The sequence below is a fragment of the Lipotes vexillifer genome, unplaced genomic scaffold, assembly GCF_000442215.2.
Source record: "Lipotes vexillifer unplaced genomic scaffold, Lipotes_vexillifer_v1.1 scaffold1130, whole genome shotgun sequence".
Lineage (NCBI taxonomy): Eukaryota > Metazoa > Chordata > Mammalia > Artiodactyla > Lipotidae > Lipotes > Lipotes vexillifer.
This window is the reverse complement of record NW_006797877.1, coordinates 62,559-84,968: the sequence shown is the minus strand read 5'-3', so window position 1 is coordinate 84,968 and position 22,410 is coordinate 62,559. Positions and strand designations below refer to the sequence as shown.

General features: G+C 41.3%; 1 protein-coding gene across 1 annotated transcript in view; it reads right to left on the bottom strand.

The window, feature by feature from the left end:
- The window catches only part of LOC103072817 (multidrug resistance-associated protein 4), a 133,988-nt gene that overhangs the window by 49,385 nt on the left and 62,193 nt on the right, over positions 1–22,410 (bottom strand). Inside the window, 4 exon segments of the mRNA XM_082931478.1 lie at positions 5,672–5,866; positions 6,941–7,041; positions 8,781–8,900; positions 12,611–12,761. Coding sequence (XP_082787604.1) covers positions 5,672–5,866; positions 6,941–7,041; positions 8,781–8,900; positions 12,611–12,761 — 567 coding nt within the window.

Genomic DNA, 22,410 nt, shown 5'->3' with positions numbered 1-22,410 from the left:
AAAAAAACCTACCTGTCTCCTAAGTCAGCAGTCCACACCCTTTTTGGCACCAGTGACTGGTTTCGTGGAAGACAATTTCTCCACGGACAGGCGGGGCTGGAGGTGTGGGGGATGGTTCAGGCGGTAGTCCGAGCGAGCGATGGGCAGCGGCACATGAAGCTTCACTTGCTCACCCACTGCTCACCTCCTGCTGTGCGGCCCAGCTCCCAACAGGCTGCGACTGGTACCAGTCTGCGGCCCGGGGGGTTGGGGACCCCACCCTAAGTGCCCCATAAGAAGTTCACTTTTAAATTAGCTTTATTCCTACTGTCTAGGCATTTTGACCTTGAGAATTATGTGGGTAATTTTACAGAGATGTCAACAAGTCAAGTAAGAAGTGTTATACATAAACAAGTACTCATTCTCTCAGCGATCTACTATTTAAGAGGAATTATTCTTTGGTAGAGACACGAAATCACTTCCTGATGTTAAATATCATAATTATACCCTATCTTGAAAGGAAACATCTTAAAATTATAAAATGCAGGTCTCAGTGTCGTAAAAGACAGTAGCCAGCAGACAAAATACACATAATGAGATCAACAACAACACAAACAACATTTGCTACTTATAGGGGACCTTTCATCTGAGCAGTTCAAAAGTCATTTTATAAACAACTTAATACTTACTATTGCTCCTTGGAAAGATACATGCAAGTTTCAGTCTAGTTATTAAAGCCAAAGTAGAGGGAAATTAAGTGCATTAAGAATAAGATTAAGGAATCAATATAATGCAGGTAAGATGCTGGTCAGGAATAAAACTATACTGTAAAAACTGGCTTTTAAATGTGTGCATCCAAACATGTACTATACAGAAACTGGCCTTTTTTATCAATAAGCTTGCCCAACTCTGTGGTGGGAGCTTCCCAAGAGATTATTTCATTTCTATTCAGAAATTTGGAATTGATGTGGGGTGTAAGACATGCTTTCAATCATTTGTAAATTTATTCAGCAAATTTTTAAAACTCACGGCTTTAAACAGAGAAGAACTAAGTCTTTCTGAGCATGTAATCAGAATGCTGGGAACTTTTCATATTTTCTCATTTGAATGTCTCCAAAGTTTCGAATCTTTGTAAAATCAATCGTAGCATTTCAAAAAAGAATTTATCTCTGTAGAGATTAAATGTAAGAAAAGTGAGTTTAGCTAGTTTTATTATTTTGTTTTATTATTTTATACCTTATGTTAAACTCTAATATATGCAATATCGATGGGCCATTCTCTGCATATAGGCAGGCCCTAGTGCGTGTATATATATATGACTCGTGTTCTGTATACAGGCAGACCTTGAACATATTGTGGATTTGGTTCCAGACGACCGCAAAAATGTGAACATCTCCAAATAAAGCAAGTCATAAGAATTTTTTTGTTTCTCTGTACATATAGAAGTTATGCTTACACTATACTGTAGCCTACTAAGTGTACAATAGCATTATATCTGAAAAACAATGTACATACCTTAATTTTCAAATACTTTATTGCTAAAAAAAACGTGCTAACCATCATCTGAGACTTCACTGGGTTGTAGTAACATTAAAGAATGCTGACCACAGATCACCACAACAGATATAATAATATTGAAAAGACTTGGAATATTGCAAGAATTACCAAAATGTGACACAGAGACAGGGAGTGAACAAAGGCTGTAAGAAAAATGGGGCCAATGGACCTGCTTGATGCAGGGTTGCCACAAATGTTCAATTTGTAAAAAATGCATGATCTGTGAAGCACAATAAAACCAGGTATGCCTGTATTTCTGGGTGTTCTCAGATGTAAACCAACACACATCAGGACACAGGCGAGAACTGTGTCTGTGAGAATGTGCATATGTTCCCATACTATCAGCTCTACTGAAACTGATCCATCTGTGCAAACTGGAACATCTGTAGACTCCTGGTAAATGGCAAGAGATATGCAGGGGCACCGAGGGCTGCTCACACCGTGAGCACCTAAGAAAAAGGCAACTCAAAGAAAATCTGCTCTGGCTATTTCTACCATTCAGTTATCAAAATACACTCTGGAAGTCTTTCCCAGGACACCAATGGGTTTTTCCAATTGCCCGTGGAGAGTGTCACCAGTATCAGTAAGTTTACATTCCTAACACCAAAGACACTTGGAGACAGTCTTATTTCAGTGTTTTGTGACAAACCCATTCTATTTTCTCAAACAGGCCAGGGTTGGCCTCTGACTAACACACCAACTTGTCAGACATTTGCACCTGGATCTCTCTTCATACGTCAAACTCAACATGATCAACACCCAATGCCCCACACAAAACAGCTGCTTCCTCTGACTTCCCCACTTTACTCTCATTACTTCTTTCTCAGGCTCATGGGCTCACAATGTCCACCTTACTTCCAGCTTTCCCTGAGTCCAGCATGGTGCCAAGCCCTGGAGATTCTACTACTGCAATGTTTCATGACTCAATCCCTCACTGAGTCTCTCTCCTTTGAAACTCTTTCCTTGATCATAATCAGTGCAAATGAATTTGAAAAGTAAATTCTAGCTACACCCCAGCACTCTGATTAAAAAACATTCATAAGATGTTGATGTTTTTACCTTCTAGACTTGTATGTTGATGTGTTCTTGAAGATACAAGCTCATATACTTGAACAGAATGGGATTAACATGAACATACTGTTGTACTCTGCTTTCATTCAGTATTTCATAAAAGTATTTATTTTAATGGCTACATAATATTACAGTATGTGCGATCATTTGTTTAACAAACCCCCAATTTCCGGATAGGTAGATGGTCTCCAATATTTTCCTATTATAAATAACTCTGTTAAATATCATTGAAGCTAAATCTTTACAAACAACCTTCATTATTTCCTTAAGAGAAATTCTTAAGTGTGCAACTGATAAGAAACAGGTATGAACATTTTCAGAGGAAGCTGTTAAGTAGCGCCAACCTACCCTCCAGAAATATGATAATATTTTGTTTCCCTTTTTTTTTTTAATTTTCGCCGTGCTGCATGGCTTGGGGGATCTTAGCTAACCACACAGGGATTGAACCCAGGCCCACGGCAGTGGAAGTGCTGGGTCTCAACCACTGGACTGCCAGGGAATTCCGGATACCATTTTCTACTCCCACTCGTAAACCTAGGTGCACATTCGCAAACCTAGGTGTTATAACTTTGTTTTACTTGACATCAGTTTGATTCCAAAAAGTGGAATCACTTTCCCTGACGTCTTGCTGGAGGCCCAGCAGCTACTGGCTCCCTGCCTTCCGCATCTGCCCACCCTGGTCCACGTGCACCCACTTCTCAGATTAAACTCCCGAAGGTGGCTCTGTGCCCGTCACTCCACCCCGGGAAGTCTCTGCTACAAAACTGTCCCCGCTAACCTCTCCATCCTCCATCTCCACGAGGCAGCTTCCCTGGGGTTACTAGGTAGTCGTGACGGCTGAACGTGAAAATGTGTGCTATACACCTGGCACTTCTTTCCCCTGAATGCTCTGCAGGTGCCTGTTTCTTCATTCACTGAATCATGGCATCGTGCCTTTGCTCATGCTGGTCCCATCTTCCGGAATGCCTTCCACATGCATGTCCACCTGCTGAAACCCTAACCATATATCACTAAGTCTGCCTCACCGGCCTAATTCCTCAGAAATGCTCTCCCTGACCCCTCCTGTGGACTCCTCTCAACCCTAACAGACGTGATACCATTTTGTTCTAAAGTTCCATGAAAATGATGACCTCCTTCTATCTTACAAAGCTAATATGGCCTTTTTCTTATTTTTTCAACTGGACTGTATGTGTTGACAGCAGGATCTGTATTGGATTTGCCTTTGTATTACCTGTGGTGTCCTGAGACAAACAGGCATTATCTAGGGAGCTGAGATTTTTAACTCAAGCTGGAGAAATTTATGGAAAATTGATTACCATATTATTTAGGTATACAATAAGTTGGACAGAGAAAAGACATGACAGATGGATCCTGCCACCATACATACAATTGCAAATGGCCACCCTCACATTTTCATGGGGCAGACAACTGACACAGTATAAATGGTTACGGTCATTTACACACTATGAAAATGACAACAATCTTTGTCCAGGCCTTTACTCTATGCTAGTCTCCACGCTGGTGCTTTAAGTGCCTTATCTTGTTTAAGCTGTTCAACAACCGTAGAGGTTAGGTCCTATCACTTCCATTTTACAAAAGAAAAGATTGAGACTTAGCAAGATTAATTAGTCTGCCTGAAACAACAGAGCCCGTAAGTCACGGACGAGACTCAAATGCACGCATCGGCCTCTCTTCCATTCTGCTGATGGCCTCCTTATCACCTGGATGGCCTGGCAGCTTATTATGCCCCTCTGTGTAGCTAGAAGAGAAAGTGGGGAGAGGTGTAGCTGCAGTTAAAAGAACAGGCCTACCATATAGATCCTAGGCCAGACAGTTAAAGCAAGACATGGACACAGGTACCTGAGCTCAGGGGGGCTGGCTGTCAGCACGAAAAACTGGCACCCACAGCTGGGCTGGCAGAGAAAGCTGCAGCTAAGTGGGCACATAGTGCCTGGGAAACAGGCCAAACAGACCTAGTGCCCTGCTTCGGGCAGCAAGAGTAATTTTTGATCCCGTCAGGTAGTGAAAGAGCTGCACATACACTGCTACACTGGGCTGTCTCTGACTCCGAGCCCAGGCAGGGCCGAACCTGTGGTGAAATACCTATAGTGCCCATAGGAGGCTGGTGTGGGGAAGGCCAGACAGCAGGATGAAAACTGCCTGTGATGAAGACAGACTCCACTGAAAAGATGCAAATAAATGCACTACAATCACACAGAATTAGATTATAATGTAAAGGTATGATTTGAAGAATATAAAAGCAAGTAAATTTGTAGGGTAAGTGGCACAGAACTTTCTAGAGCCGCATGCTAAGACACAAGAGGGGTTAGGTGATTCATGAGCTCAACTGCAAACTGTCAAAGGACATTTCTTGGAACTCACAGGTTATCAGTCATCAAAAATTGCCTATGAGGGACTTCCCTGGTGGCGCAGTGGTTAAGAATCCACCTGCTGATGCAGGGGACACGGGTTCGAGCCCTGGTCCAGGAAGATCCCACATGCCGCGGAGCAACTAAGCCCATGTGCCACAACTACTGAGCCTGTGCTCTAGAGCTCGCGAGCCACAACTACTGAGCCCGCGTGCCACAACTACTGAAGACCACACACCTAGAGCCCGTGCTCCGCAGCAAGAGTAGCCCCCGCTCGCCGCAACTAGAGAAAGCCCGCACGCAGCAACGAAGACCCAACGCAGCCAAAAATAAAAATAAATAAATAAAATAAATAAATTTTTAAAAATTGCCTATGGGAGAGAAACAACTTTACTGGGAGGTCTCGTTTAAATGTGATTCTGAGTCAAGAAGTCTGGGTGGGCCTGAGATTCTGCATTTCAAAGAAGCTCCAGGGCCCACCAACCACCGTGAGGCAGCTCACCACACAGGGAAAGAAATGCTGGGATCCCCACTCCATGGTTGGTTTCCAAGAAAGATTCGCCTACAATGTCACTGATCGAATCTGCATCCAAGAGGAACAAAGAGTCCCCCTGACACGCTGACAAGGAGCCCAACAGCAGACGCAGTGCTAAATCTTAAGCTGGATTGTAAAGAAGCAAATGGCTTAAACAAGCCTTTTCTCTTGAGTTAATGACTGCTGTCAGGTCCTTCAATACCAGAGGCACATCCAAGCTGTACCTTAAGTTAATATTTTGAAAGAAAATCTTTCCTTCATGGGGCCAGGCTGGTGGTGGAAGAGGAAAGAGGTATTTCCAGGTTGCTTCTTTCTCGAGGTCTGTATATTCAATCACTCTTTCTACTGAAATCATCTGAAACGCATATGACATCACATGACTTAGGAAGGCAAGGTCTTGTTCATGGATGTTCAGAGACTGTAAATGAAGCATTCTGCTTTTATATCTTTACAGCTGCTTTTCTACGGTTAAGAATATCTAAGGTCTTAGCAAACACAAAGGACAGAAGTAGGAGTTTGATGAAGACTTTGATGATCTGCAAACTCGTATATGGCCTTTTGTAACACTGGCCTTTACAGGTACTTCCTCCAACATTACATTAAAATGAAAGAATTAGAGAAACGAATGCAAAGATTTTATTGATCCACTTTTCACATCTGAATAAAAAGCAAAATAATTTTTTTAAAGAAAAGAATCCTTATGGACGCCAATCAGTAATGTGTTGCTACAGAAGGGCCATCTGTTACAGATGAGCAGACCGGACGGCCATCAAACCTCATTTTAATAATTAATCACTTTCTACTCTATTAGAAGAAAGAAATGGAAAGATTTTGTTTTTATTGTTTCTCTCCCTTTAGGAGAAAAGATGCTAATATTCAAAAGAGAGTATAATTTACATATTGACTAACAACTTTAATTTGACACCTTTGATAGCTCATTCTGAGAGGGGGCTTATCCTACCAGAAAAAAGGGACACCAGCAAATTCAGGTGTTCAACACATACAACATCAAATGCTAAAAAGGGGGACAGAGGAACCTATTAATTAAATAAACAAACCTCAAAATACTGAGTTCTTCTTTTACCAAAAATGAGGAATTACCCATTAAGAAACAAAAATAAACCCCTAAGAAATTAGCTTAAATCCTCTCCAGGATTTCAGAACCTCCCTCTTACAGAGACATTTATTATATTTGAAGACAGCTTGTGACAAATATAAAACCTGCTGATACGGCACACATAAGACTGAGAAAAAAATATATATATCTTATTTTACATTAACTTTAAACAGATGGAGGAGGATATAAAAAATCTTTTAACTATGACATAAAAATAACAGTTTTACTATTTTACATAAGAATTGCTTTTATGCCATTTAATGGCAAGGAGACTTGAAAAAGCTAAGAACAGTAAGATAAGACAAACATCACCATATTCTCAACTCTGACGCTGCACCAGATGCACCACTGGATCATCCCCATGAGCGTGAGGGCGAGAGACAGTGCCAGGCCAACCTGCCTGGCGTCCAAAGCTCAATGAGGAAGAAGAAGGGGAATAAAGTCAGTCTCATTCTCAACCCCTTGCTCAGCTCCTCCTGTCACTTTACCAAGAAGACCCCTTTACGTATTTAAATCATTTCGTGCAATGACAGTATTACTCATACTTTTACTATCTGTTGATTGAGACCATAATACAGTGAAAAAAAAAACCCACTATAAATTTAGAAAGAATGTTAGATGCGTTTATTAATCCCAACAGGATTGACATACATTTTACAGTATTATATAGGTGAGGAATAATGTCATTATTCAGACTTTCGTCATTACGGTTTCAAGGATCATTATGTAATTTCAATTACTACGTCCAATGTAGCTGCAGGTGAAACCACGAAACACAAGGCAATGGGTTTTAAGAACCAGGGCTTTTAAATCTAAAATACTACTCTCATTGTTTCTTATTCAATGTTGTTACTATGGAATAGTTAGGGATGGTGAGTTCATGGCACGCAGGCCAATACCTGCTCATCTGGTACCCACACAGCAGGGAGGATACTGTTCTTTCCTACAGGGAATCTTTCTCACCTCAATACCCACAACCAAGAGATCTGAGTGGCCCTAAAGCTAAAACCTAAAGTGCTAAGCTGAACAAAAAGCTTAATGGTAAACTTGGTTCTCTCCTCCCAACTGTAGGGCACTACCTGGAATGTTCAGGTCAGCTTGCTACACTTGCGAAGACCTCCACCCATTCAAAGAAAGAAAAAAAAAGATAAAAGGTCTCATGGAGACACAAATGACTTCACATGGACCACACTGTGGAATCACATGCTATAAATGCTATAATACAATTTATTAGAACCAAACAGTGTATATTAGACAAGATGGCAAGAGTCATAATAAAGAACATGGAAAAATGGTCTCATTGGTACATTTCCTGCAGTGCTGGGCCTCAAAGTGAGGCCCATCCTCTCACATGTCAACTGTTCCCTTTTCTCCAGTAGCAGAGAGCTCAGCTCACACTGTGTTTCCAGCACCTTCTGCATTTACTGCAGGGCCCTACATTAGCGTTTATTCTTACGAGCCAGTATCTAAACGACCATCGGCTAACAGGATCTGCATGTGGCTTTCAAAATGCCACTTTATCTTCCAAATACAATAAAGATTGGATAACTGAGCCAGGATTTTATAGACTTAGAGAAAATTCTGAAATTTCTACCTAGAAAAAACTTCACTGATACAAAGAATAATACACATCAAGTGGGCGGCAAATCAGGAAATTATTTTCCTCAATCACATCTGCTGCTCTTCATGCTGTGAAAAGAGGGCCGGCAAACTACAACCTGGGGGCCAAAAACAGCCCACCACCTGTTCTGAAAATAAAGTTTTAGTGGACCACAGCCATGGCCATTTGCTGATGTATTATCTTTGTCTGTCTTTGTGCTAAAACTGGAAAGTTAAAAAGTTACAACAGAGATAGTATGGCAAACAAAGCCTAAACTATTACTCTCTGGCTCTTTGCAAAACAAAGTTTGCTGACTCCTGCCCTAAAGGGACAGAAAGCCACAAGTCACAGTGATGGAAGGACAATGCAAGCCAGTGAGGGGAGAAAAGCAAGGGTGTGACAGGGGGAGAGGGGAGCACAGAGGGGAGGCTGAGAGGAAGGGCTGGGGAGGCCAAGAGAGCGGTGTGGGCCGGCAAGGCCACCTGACAAGGACTCAAGCCTCAGAAGGCAGCACCTCCCATCCTCTGAAATCATGTCCAGAAACTTACAGACCTGAATGCAAGTCCTGGTGTGTGTCGAACAGTTCCTGAAACCTCTCTTCGGCTTTGTACACCCGGATGGTCCAGAGTCCCCGGAAAGAAGATGCTAAGTGGGAAAACACTAGGCTCCGTGCTGGGGAAGCAGAGACAAACAACAGAGAAAGTCAGGGAGGCTGGATGCAAGGAAACCAACTGCCTCTCGTGCTCTGTGGTTGCACATCCTGCCAAAGGGCTTCCTGGTGGGCTGCCTGGGAGAAAAGGGATGATGCCCCTTCTGTGGAGGGTCCTCCACATGAAACCCTCCAACTCCTGATCACACCAAGCTTCACCTTTATGACCTGGAAGTGAAGATTCTCTCTGAACCTATCTTTGACCAAATTCAAATCACAGCTAGATTTAGATAAAGAAATTCTTTTCTGGCTCATTCATCAAGGTCCTCCTCAAACATGCTTCCCTCCAAATTCTTCCCTGATTATCCCTCCAGTTGGAAATTGTTCACTAATTTTTTAGAAATTTAATGAAGTATAGATGATTTGCAATAATGTGTTCGTTTCAGGTGTACCGCATATAGTGATTCAGTTTTTTTCTGATTATGTTCCATTATAGGTTATTACAAGTTACTGCATAGAATTCCCTGTGCTATACAGTAAATCCCTGTTGCTGACCTACTTTATGTATAGTAGTGTGTGTCTGTTAATCTCATACTCCTAATTTGTTCCTCCCTCCCTCTCTGCCTGCTTTGGTAACCGTAAGTTTGTTTTCTATGTCTCTGAGTCTGTTTCTGTTTTGTATATATAGTCATTTGTATTATTTTTTAGATTCCACATATAAGTGATATCATATAGTATTTAGACTGCCCTTCTCTGACTTACTTTACTAAGAATAATATTCTCTAGGTCCAACCATTTTGCTGCAAATGGCAATATTTCATTCTTTTTCACGGCTGAGTAACTACTGTCCACTAATTTTTGAGTCAGCAGCATTTTTAAATTTAATTCTCTGTGCGAGTGCTCACCACACTGAATTTTGATGAGCTATTTATGTGTCGTCTCCACCTCAGATTAGTAACTTAAGGGCTGGGATAAAATCGGCATATCCCCCAAACTGAAACAGTGCCAGGCACAGGACAGGGGTGAGATAAGAAGGTGAATGGACAGTCTGCTGTCTCCCTGCATCCTGGGACTTTCCCTGAACCTGCATCAAGAGTCTCTTTGCAGGTCACGGAGCCTGGGCATCACACTGCCCTTTTGCCCATAGGACCCGGGCAGCCAAGGTGTCTCTGAAGAGTCTTGACTCCACTCCATGAACCTGATGGATGTTTTTATGACTGCCTGCTGGATACTTGAGGCTTCTGGAGGTCACTCTGCATGTGACACTCACATCACTCTTTTAGAATCTGACCGTGGCCTTAATGTCCATTCTCTTTTGAGTGACTTCATGTGGGTATGGGGCCTGGTGTCACATGACTGGCCATTCGTTTCCTGGCATCTTCTCTAAGAGCACACTGAACATGAGCACCAGGGTCTGGCTCCCGCACATCAGGGAACAGGTGGGCTTCAGGATGCTGGGCAGGGAGGACCCTTACGATTTTCATTCCCCACCGTGAACTAGGCTATAATCCGCTGTTGTCAGGGACAGATAGTGTGAGTCTGTGACCTTGGATATGGCTTCAGCATTCAGGCACTGCCAAATGAATAAAGCTGGCTAGAGAAAGGCAACCAAACTTCATCTTGGTTTTATGTACTGCTCCCTGACTGACCACTGCTATGCTCGCTTTTGCAAAAATATGCGAAAAAATACCCATTATAATCAGCTGCAGATTTGTCATTAAGATGACAAAAGTTAACCTAAGCTTCCAGGGGCAGCTAGGCAGTAGGATCTGAAAATAAACCTCAGGACTTTTAGTAGTCCTTCAGAGCACAAAAGTGGAGCAGGTTTATGTCGTCTGGCCATAGCAATCAGGCGTCCTTCTTTTTGCTAGTGGCTCTAGCAGTGGCCTTAAGACATACTATCATTTACCATATAGAGAAAACAGCAGTGTTATTATTCGTGACACAGACCCACTATCTAGAGAGAAAACATAAACAGTTCTAATGAAATGACCACCACATTTAGTTATCTGGGGGAGTGGAGGAGGGAGTGTCCAGATTGAACTCACCGTCTAACACTGTCACGGCTACCTACTAGGGGTGCCGAAAACACAGATACTCCTCAGGAGCTGGGCCCAAGTTTTCAAAACGCCCATAACAAACACTGAAAAATTCCTGTACTGATTCTTTAAAAAAGCCTCAGGAGGTGCCCTCCTCTCCACTTTCATGTGGATGGGAGGCGGTCCTTGCCCCAGGCAAAAATCTCTGTCAAGCATTCCTTCTGGTACAACCCCTCTTTGAATGTACCAGATCTGCTTTGCAACAAGACTATTCAATGACTCCATTTCATGAGTGGCCTCAAATCATAAAACACCTGAAGCCTTGCGTACACAGAAGACTGGATGGACCTCATCACTTCCTCTTCTGCTTCCCCAGGTCCTACCATCCTACCAAGTCACACGGGCAGAACAGCGCACACATCTGGACTCTACTGCTCCACAGTCCATTCAAACACCTCACAAAACCAGACCTCATGGGGCTTTAGCCGGTTCTCTTGATGACTGAACGTTTTTTCTACAGCTTTTATGAAACTGATGCCCACTATCCTTTACGTAAATATTTAGGATAAATGCCTCTTAAGAATTCATTACTTTAAAAAAAACACACAAATACCACAACAAAAAAACTCCTTTGTCTCCATGAATTTAGATGTTTTCCCACTTAGTAGATAAGAAGAACCTTGGGATCAATATGCTTCTCTTCTTGGCTTCGTTTCTAGAAAGTTAAGTTGGTATTAATTTGCAATAACTACCCATGGTTGGGATTTCTGATGTAAACATCTTCCTTCCTTCCTTTTTGGCTACTGTCCTTATACCTTTTTAAAAAATATATAACAATTCTACTTATAACTTTTTGTTTCAATATTAATATGTTTGTGCTTTAATAGTGAGATAAGCTCTGAATTATTTCATCCTCTCTGATTACCTGCAGAATAGAATAATTAATCATAGAATGTGTTTCCCATTATTCTAAAACTAGGAAGTTGAATGGAGTAATAAACTACATGCGTACTGAACGGATTCCCCCTCCTGTGTCCTTCTCAGGGGATTATTTTCAGCAGCCATTTATATGAACAGCTTTGGGGAAGGGGGACCACAAACAGGGTGGTATCACACCAAATACTGGTGCTGATAATGCAAACCTGAAAATAACAGCACCTACCTTTTCAAAGCATTTAACAAGCGCAACTTAATTGCCATCTTTGAACATGAGAAAAAATGTATTTTTCAAATATATTACTTCTGACATACGTTTCCTGATGTCTCCTTTCCTTTTCCTAATCGTTTCCTTTCCTTGTCACTTCTAGTAACTTTTGGAGAAGAAAAATCCCGTTTCCCTTCTTCATTAGTTCCAACATGATGAAATAGTGTATTTTTAAGAAAAGTATTTATGGAGTAGATGCTCTGTGTGAGGAAGTATGTCATGAACAAGACAAACAGTCCCCTGTCCTCACGGTGCTCACATTTGTCCTCCTCGTGCTAAAATGCAAAGCTGCAGCTGACCCGCCACCACCTCCATTTGCCTTAAGGGCCACATGGACTCACAGTGGCCATAATATCCAATTACCTAATGTTAACTTAGTGAGAAATTCCAGAAGACAGAGTCTGCAGAATTTCAGGGGTCTGGTTCATTACAGCATAAATGGAAGCCAGCCTGAGTTGCCATCCCAACCTGAGAGCCCAGGGGAACTCACCTGCACATTCCAGGCGTTTGACATCTCCTGACGTCTCTGAGAAATATTGCCGAAGAACAAAGAAAATGATGCCAAGGGGAACCAGGGGCATCACAGTCCAAGGAATCACAGCCACCATCACGCCTGCCACACCAATCACAAGGAGAATTGTCTAAAATATCAGAAAGAGATACAGAGGCCTCCTTGTCAAGGATTCTTTTCAAAGATAAACTTGGCTGTTTTGTTAGGATTGCATTCCTTTCCTTGAAAGATTTGTTGGAATGGTAGGGAATGCTTTCCCATCCAAAGAAATAAAATTATAGGTGGTCCTCGTATTTATTTATTGCGTGTGTCAAACACTATAAGAACTTTCTAGGTATTAGCTCTTGTGATACACTCAGTAGCCCTGTGAGGCAGGCATTACTATTTTTCACAGAGACTCAGAGTAGGACTTGAATCCCAAACTATCATGAGTCAGTAGGTGCTACCAGAGAGATGAGCAAGCAGGTACCACAGATGAGGAATTCAGAAGCTTCATCTATACATGTAGGGGTAAAGAAGTGGTCAATTACAAATTCAGTGTCCAGAAAAGTAGGAAAAAATTCAAATGTTGACCTTTGGAAGTAGGAATTCCTCTTTCTTTCTTGGTGTTCTAACCAGTTAGTGTTTACTGGGTGCTGAATGTGTACAGGGCTGGACATTTAATACTTCAAGTGCATTTACTTAGTTGATCCTCACAATAGCCCTATCGAGTAATAGTATTATCTCACCTTACAGATGGAGACACTGAGGCACAGGGAGAGGAAAAGCAACTTGATCAAGACGGCAAAGTACAAGTCACGGAGCTGGAGAGCCCAGGTTGCAGCCATTATGACATATTTAAGCTTGCTCCCAACTTTCTGTCATTATGCTAAGTATTTAAAATGTCCATTTCAAAGGCTAATGATTATAACAACAGCAGATGCCATTTACCAGGTGTTTACTGTATGCAAGGCACTGTGCTAAGAGTTCCATGAACATTCACTTAATCATCATCTCATCCCACGAGGTGATTTTATCTCAGGAAATGATCTTGGCTTAAAAAGACAGCAGACAGAATAGAAACCCAAGGCATTGAAGGATGCTGATTTAAACATCCATCTTTATCAGAAGTATGATATCATGGTGTACAGCTTCAGGCGACAGGAATGCAATCAGCACTTAGCATCTGCCTACTGTGAAAGCGGGGTAGGGTTGGGGGGACGTGCAGATTCACATAGCCTCAGCCAAGGCCTCTGAATTTTAAAGTCTCAGATGGATACAAATCCATCGTGATCTGTACAAGTCACAGAGCGCTGGGGAAACACAGGGAAGAACGTGTGAACACTTTTTTGAGGATTCTAAGAGACTGACAACTGAATTTCACAGGCTGGTTTAACCAACAGAAAGAGTGGCATGAATAATTTGCAGGTAGTAATCACATTTGATGGAAATTTTGACCCAAAAGGAGCTGGGCTGGGAAGGCTGAGATGCTTGTCCGAGTTAACACCAGTTGTTCTGTGTCCTCTCGGCACCAGCACCTGCATCCTGTGCTCTCCAGCGCAGGGCCCTCCCCGCCTTGTCACCCAGGGCAGCTGGCCCCGGCGCATCTCTAAGGGACGGGTTAGCGGGATAATGCCTGTATCACAGAGATGCAGGTTATCATTTCACAGCTCTTCCAAATCAGTTTTCTCAGGGGATCCTCACGACCATCTTGTGAATAAGAAAAGTAAAAACGGTCCCTTTCCATTTACAGAGAAGAAACATGAAGCTGGGAGATAAGTAGTTGTCCTAAGTTTTCCCGGAAAGTTAGTGTGTTCCTTAGAGAAAGCCAGGAACTGTTCATACTCAGGAAATCCCAGAGCCACAGCTGCAGGCACGAGGGGCCTGGAAGGAGGAGGAAGCTTCCAGAACTGTGACTTCATGACCAGGAGCCCTTGTGAACCAAATTGCATGATCTGGATGCAGACCTATGTGCTTTTCCTGTTTCTCCCAGTCTCTGCCGTGGTATCAGTATAAAACTCAGAGTGAAGAGCAATGGAATTCTGAAGGGACAATTCCAATCATAAGTGGAGAAAACTAGGGCTGTCTGACCGCTCTCCTATTATACCTACAGCTGAACAGTTTCTTACAGCCACCAGATTAACTGATGCATCCCACTCTGCTACACCCTTCGTGCTCACGGGGAGTGTCCTTCCAGCTCCTTCTATGTCTAGCCTTAGGTAAAGTCACTTGGCTTGCCATTGTTGGTTGTCAGGAAAAAAACCTACTGAAATGTCAATTAGGAAAAAATCCAAATTACAGTTTTTTAGCAGATTCACATCATTTGATTGGACAACATTCACCAGTTTCAATAATCTGGCTCTCCTCAGGTGAGGGTCTTTTATGACTAACCCAGCCGGGCAGATTACCTGGGAAGCAGAGGTAAGATCAAAACAAAGGGCTCGGGGCTTCCCTGATGGCCCAGTGGTTGAGAGTCCGCCTGCCGATGCAGGGGACGTGGGTTCATGCCCCAGTCCGGGAGGATCCCACATGCCACGGAACGGCTGGGCCCGTGAGCCATGGCCGCTGAGCCTGTGCTACGCAATGGGAGAGGCCGCAGCTGTGAGAGGCCCGCGTACCACAAAAAACAAAACAAAACAAAACAAAGGGCTCCATGGGAGATGTGCCAGCACCTTTCTTTGAGTACCCGTTAAAGACTGGTAACTGTTGCTCTCAGAGGCTCCCCAGTTAGGTTAGGTCCTTCAGATTTCACGCCCCTAAATTCCGAAGCAATTCAAAGAAGCTTTCTCCAAGAGTTTTATTTGTACTTGTTGGTCATACTATAGCCATCCTAATTGTGGATTGGATATTATATTATAAAAATATATAAAAAATATATTTTTCATTAAAAAATATATATGTATACAATACAATGTATGGGTTTACATTTATATGTATCTGTGTATATACATGTGAATCTTTTATTGCCAGCTGTCTCAAACTGTTTATAGAAGTTGGTAGAAGACAAAAATAGTATCTAAGCAAAAAGTCAACATCTGAAGAAGGAAAAGAAAGATTCTGGTGCATGATAAACAACCTTCCTTGAAGCCGATCCCATTTCTCCTTCCACATTTCAAGGAATTCCAAGGAGCCTAATCCAAGCTGCACACACAATTCCCCCCATCTGATTGGATTTCAGGCCCATATGATGACCCACCTCACCATGGCCAGTGCTTCTGTACCTCTGTCACACTATGGCACAGAGATGATGATGTGTGCACAGCAAGAAGCATGTTGACCTAGAAGCAAGTGACCCAAGTCCTGATGCCCCAAGAAATAAGGGGAATCATTATGTTGATATCCTTATAACCCATCTGGAGCACAGCAGTTGGGAAATTCTATCCAAAGTCTGTGAAGCCACATGAACAAATACAAAAACTTCTTAGATGAAATCTTTCACTTGAGAGTACATGGTGATTTTTCACAATTCAGAGTAATTCTTTAGTTTGCAAAGAATGACAACCTACACCTGGAGTGGAAATTCCATTAGCCACGTACTGTTGTACTGAGATAGAGTTTAGGGCTAACCTTCTTGAATATTAACAGGGAGGGTAAGACCCTACGGCTACTCTCAATCTTAGTAAAAACTGGGATATACCAACAACACAGAAGGATGGTGGTTGGAATTAAATAAGATAATGTATACCGAAGGCTTACCAGTTCACATATAACAAATATAAACTGCAACTCCACCATTACCACCCTTCAGTATGCTCTGCGTGCCAGCAGCCAGGGGGAAGAGAGGAGGTGTATTAATAGACTTACAGGCCCAAAGAATCTTATGAATCTCATGAAGTTGGACCTTGAGAGGCAGCTCATTCCTAACCACTAGAACAGCGTAGTACCATCCAAAGATGTATCAGAGCAGATGCTATTTTTCCTAGATGTGGTAATAATGTCACATGTACCAAAGGGACTGTGGCTTTTCTCTGGTCACAGCAAAACATGTATCTGAGGTCTATTTTGTTTGAAGATGCACTTTTAAAGTAATATGACCAATAAACCTCATGCCTACAATTACTGTCCTCTCTGTATGTTCTTCCCAAGTCTAGGTCTTCCAAAGATTGATAACCTTAGGGATATGGCAGCAAGTCAACGTTTTCTGAGATGTTTGTTTTCTTATTCCATATCTTCTTTCTGTTTCAAGTTTTGCTTTTTCTTGGTTAAGACTTACTGTTATGAAGCTACCGAGCATTTATGGGAGACTAAGGGAAAATGTGGTGGACCCTCCGAACCAACAAAACCAAACAAGATTATTCAATATATTCCAAAGACAAGATCAATGTCATATTTTCTATTTCATGCACCGTGAATTCGTGGGTTGATATCAGTGGAAGTACAAAAGCTGGATTTCGTACACCAGTGAATCCCAGGAAATTCACGGGGATTATATTTTCCCCTCCATCTGCATTGTCTACTTCTGTTGGGTTTTGTGGGATCGTATCTGTTCTCTCCCATGAGGGGAGCAGTCCTAGATTCCCAGCTAGTTAGGGAATAACAGCCTGCTCAGCTCACAGAGCAGACTGATCATTAAAAGGTCTTAAAAGTGCTCGCCTAGGGGCTTCCCTGGTGGCGCAGTGGTTGAGAGTCCGCCTGCCGATGCAGGGGACGCGGGTTCGTGCCCCGGTCCGGGAAGATCCCACATGCCGCGGAGCGGCTGGGCCCATGAGCCATGGCCGCTGAGCCTGCGCGTCTGGAGCCTGTGCTCCGCAACGGGAGAGGCCACAACAGTGAGAGGCCCGCGTACCGCAAAAAAAAAAAAAAAAAAAAAAGTGCTCGCCTATAGAACACACTAACATGTGTCGATTTAAGAATTATTCTTTAAATAAGAAAAAAGAAAATTTCATAAGAAAGATGAGGTCTAAGCCCAGAAAGCAAAATGACTTGAAAAAAATTTAAAAACCCTATCTAATTTTCATAAATACATAAACGCCAAGGACACAAAATGAGGCTGAGTAGTTTAAATGTGTAACACCTGTATTTGGATGGTGGTTAAAAACATTAAAATTTCACCAGAAAGTCTCGACCTATAGAATTAACACTGTACTATAATATTGCAGATTTTAACACATTCCTTTCACAAGCACAGTTTGAAATACAAGGCCCCATTTGCCTCCTTGGCATTTAACTTCCAAATTGCTTACAGTCCTGTAGCAATTTCTAGGTATCTACCCACATGTCACTTTAAACTTAATTCCAAGGGATTCTGTTCCTGATAGTCTCTGTGAAGCTTATGTCAAAGAACATGCTTTCTATAAACACCAGTAACAATGTATCTTCCTATGTAATGCAAATAAATATGCCAGGCATACTTTGGGCCCACTCTCTATTATTTAATTCTCTCTTGCTCGCTCTGATACCTATTTTAGGCACGATGTGAAATATATATTTAATCATAAAACCACTTAATCAGTAGACATTACTTTTATTATTTGTTTACAGTATTAAAAAATAAAACCAGGATCATTAAGATTGCTAACACCTCAAAAGAATTTCAAAGCTTTTAATTCTACGGTCAGACTCTTAAGAATTCTGTTTGAAGCTGTGATAAGTACAAATCATCCAGATTTCCTTAAAGTATTACTGATTTTGCAAAAGATATAACTTAAGTGCAATAAACTTTTGGCAAGAAAACAAGGCAAGATTTCCTTGTGATTTAGAGAGGGGAAAAAAATGACAACTAGTTTTTGATCAGTGAGCTGTTTACTGATGTGGGTGTAGGTTAAAAAATAACCTTTCAATGAAATGGCTATCACATAGATTGTGCTGCCGGCTAACACAAGATTCTTGTGGAGACAGTAAAATCCTGAACAGACTACACAAAACTCTGAAAGAATTAAGAAAGAAAATGTAACTCGTATGCTACAATACTCATTACCCTTCAATTAGGGTAAACAGAAGCAAAAGGAAAAACATGGAAGGCTTCTAAATGTAAGCTCCTAAACTTAATGCCAACCTAGGGTTAGTGTTGAGTCTGCACGTAAGCTGATAGAGTACCTTGCACCTCTCAGGAGGTTCAGAGATCAGCTCTGGTTCCCAGATCCCTCGTTTCTCACCTCTGTTTCCTTTGACCTCACCCACCTCGGTTAACTCCGTTCAATCAGAACACTGGGGTGTCATATCTGTATGATGATATGTACACAAACCCTAAGTCTAAGCTTTTCTGAACTTGTCTTTTCCTTGGGATACACTAATCACACCTTCATCCCTCATTTGGCTGCCTTGGATCTTTTCACAACCACACCAGCTCTGGGACCTGTGTATCCTTCAATTAACTCCCAATTGAGAGTCACAGCTGACTCCGCTGAAGAGTGAATGGTGGTGTCTGGTTTACAGTTTGTTAATCGACACAACAGAAAGCACTGGGGAAACACAGTGCACTTCTTCCGTTGTGTTCAGCATATCTCATTGATCAATAGTTTCCTTTCTACCTTTTGTCAGGGTTCATGCTTATTACAAAATTCAAAACTGAAGTCCATTTATTTGCTGCTTTTAAAAAGGCACACCTTAAAAATAATAGCACATGAAGGTGGAGATGAAACGTTGAAAAAGGTACCCCATAAAAACACTAGCCAAAAGAAAGCTGGAGTATCTATCTACACCATTATGAACATGAACTTAGGAAGGATTCCTAGAAATAAGGAAAACGTTTCATAAGAAGAAAGGGTCGATTTATCCAGAAGGTATTTTTTTTAAATCTAAATTTATATCATCCTTTAATACCATAGCTCCAAAATATATAAAGGAAAATCTGACAGAACTCAGGAGAAATAGGCAATTCCATACTCACAGTGGGAGAATTAAACTCACCTCAATAACTGATAAAACAAGCAGATAAACATCAAGAGGGATATAAAAGGTTTTGAAAACATGATTAACAAACTTGACCTAATTAAGAAATATACAATACTGCAGTAAATAACTACATAATACTGCAGTACATAACTACATAATACGTTCTTTTCAGTTACATGTATGCTATACTAAAGCAAGAATCAACAAACTTCAAGGGACAGAAATTGTACACAACATATTCTAACCTACATGGATTTAACTAGAAATTGGTGACATTAATAAATGTTTGGAAGCTCACTAATACACTTGAAAATATCACCTAGTTCAAAAATTACAATAAAATTAGAAAGTATTTTGACAAAAGAAAATGAAAATCTACTAATATTAAAATTTGAGGGCTGCAAACTAAAGCTGTGCTTAGAGGTAAGTTTACAGTTTAAACATTTTTTTAAAGGCTACAGAGAATACATGGGAAATCTCTATATCGTCCTCATAATTTTGTTGTGAACTGCAAAAATGCCCTAACAAAAAAATAAAGTCTTACAAAAAGAAAAAGCTAAAAGTCAAGAATTTAAAATATATCTTATAATTAAAAAAAAAAAACCCAGAATATTAAACTACAGTATGTAGAATAATGGAAATAAGAAAAAAGTAGACATGAATGTAATAGAAAACTAACTTCTAAGCAGAAAAATCAACAAATACAAAGCTTGGTTCTTTGAAAGCACGATGAAATGTAAGGGAAAAAAAAAATGGCAAATTTACCATTAATTTGAATTAAAAGAGGATAGCACAAGAGATACCATGGGTATATAAAGAGGATACAATAAACATTGTGCTGATAAATTTTAAAATTTTAATGCAAAGGACAAATGTCTTGAAAAATGACAAAGACTGACATAAGCCACAGAAAATCTGAATGATTCCATATTGAATTAAGAATTTGAATCCAGGGGAATTCCCTGGTGGTTCAGTCGTTAGGACTTGGCGCTCTCACTGCCAGGGTGCCGGGGTGCCAGGTTCAATCCCTGGTCGGGGAACTAAGAGCCTGCAAGTTGCACAGCGTGGCCCAAAAAAAAAAAAAAAAAAAAAAAAAAAAAAAAAAAAAAAAAAAAAAAAAAAAAAAAAAGAATTTGTATCCACAGAAAAGACTTTAGGCCAAGAGGGCTACACAAATAAATTGTACAAAAGAAGTTTTACCAAACCCTTCCAGGAAATTTGAGTACAGCATTATGATGCAAAAACCAGACAAAGACATTAAAAGAAAGAAAAATTATAAACCAAACTGTCTTAGGAACATGAAACAACATACCAATAAACTGAATCTAATAATATAAAAATGATAATACTCCACAATCAAACTTGGCTAGGCAAGTCCAAAACTCACAGGGCTGGCTGTTACAAAGGATACACTGGAACTCTTGTGCAGGAGCTGAGGCTATTACCCACAGGCAGAATTTCCTTTTCTTCAGGGAAGGCTTAGCTCCTAAGCCCTTCCAACTGACTGAATTGTGCCCACCCAGACTATCCAGGATAATCGTTCTTACTTAAAATCAACTGATTATGGACTTTAATCACATCTACAAAATACCTACACAGCAACACCTAGATTACCTTTTGATTGAATAACTGGGGAATGTAGTCTGGTCAAGTTGACACATAAAACTGACCATCACAAAATGGAAATATTTCCTATGTCTTTTTTGAGGCTTGCATAATTCTGATACCAAAAGCTGACAAAATAGTTCAAGAAAAGCAAATTACAGACCAATATTCTCATGAACAACAGAAACAAAAATTCTTGCCAAACATTAACAAATTACATACAATAATACATTAAAAAAAAAAGATACTATATCATGACCAAGTGGAGTTTATTCCAGGAATTTGAAGGTAAGGTTAACCTTCAAATACCAATCACTAGGGCTCCCCTGGTGGTGCAGTGATTGAGAGTCTGCCTGCCGATGCAGGGGACACGGGTTCGTGCCCCGGTCCGGGAAGATCCCACATGCTGCGGAGCGGCTGGGCCCGTGAGCCATGGCCGCTGAGCCTGCGCGTCCGGAGCCTGTGCTCCGCAACGGGAGAGGCCACAACAGTGAGAGGCCCGCATACCACAAAAAAAAAAAAAAAATTCCAATCACTATAATTCACATTAAAAGAATAATGGTGAATAATCATATGATTATCTGAAGAGAAGTAGAAAAAAATATTTGTCCAAATTCAACACCTATTCTTGATTTAAAAAAAAAAAAAGTAAAACTCTTGGTAATTGAGGATTTAAAGGAAAAGTTTTCAATCTGATAACAGATATCTACCTAAAAAATCACAGTTCAGATCATTCATAATGCAAAAAATATTGAAAAATTTTGCCCTAAGAGTACAAGAATGTCTTATCACTTCTATTCCATGCTGTACTGGAAACTCTAGCCACAACAGTAAGTCTAGAAAGGAAAATAAATATTGGAAATGAAGAAGTAAAACTGTCATTATTTACAACTGACATGATTGTTTATGTACAAAACCCTACAGAATTTTTTTTTTTTTTTTTTTTTTTTTTTGTCCGTGGCCCTCTCACTGTTGTGGCCTCTCCCGCTGCGGAGCACAGGCCCCGGACGCGCAGGCTCAGCAGCCATGGCTCAAGGGCCCAGCCGCTCCGCGGCATGTGGGATCCTCCCGGACCGGGGCACGAACCCGCGTCCCCCGCATCGGCAGGCGGACTCTCAACCACGGCGCCACCAGGGAAGCCCCCTACAGAATTTTTAAAAGCACCACCACCAACTCCAGGAAATGCAAAATGAATTCACAAATAAATCAACTGTATTTCTATAAACTAGCAACAAGCAGTTGAAAATGGTATTAAAGGGCTTCCGTGGTGGCGCAGTGGTTGAGAGTCCGCCTGCCGATGCAGGGGACACGGGTTCGTGCCCCGGTCTGGGAAGATCCCGCGTGCCGCGGAGCGGCTGGGC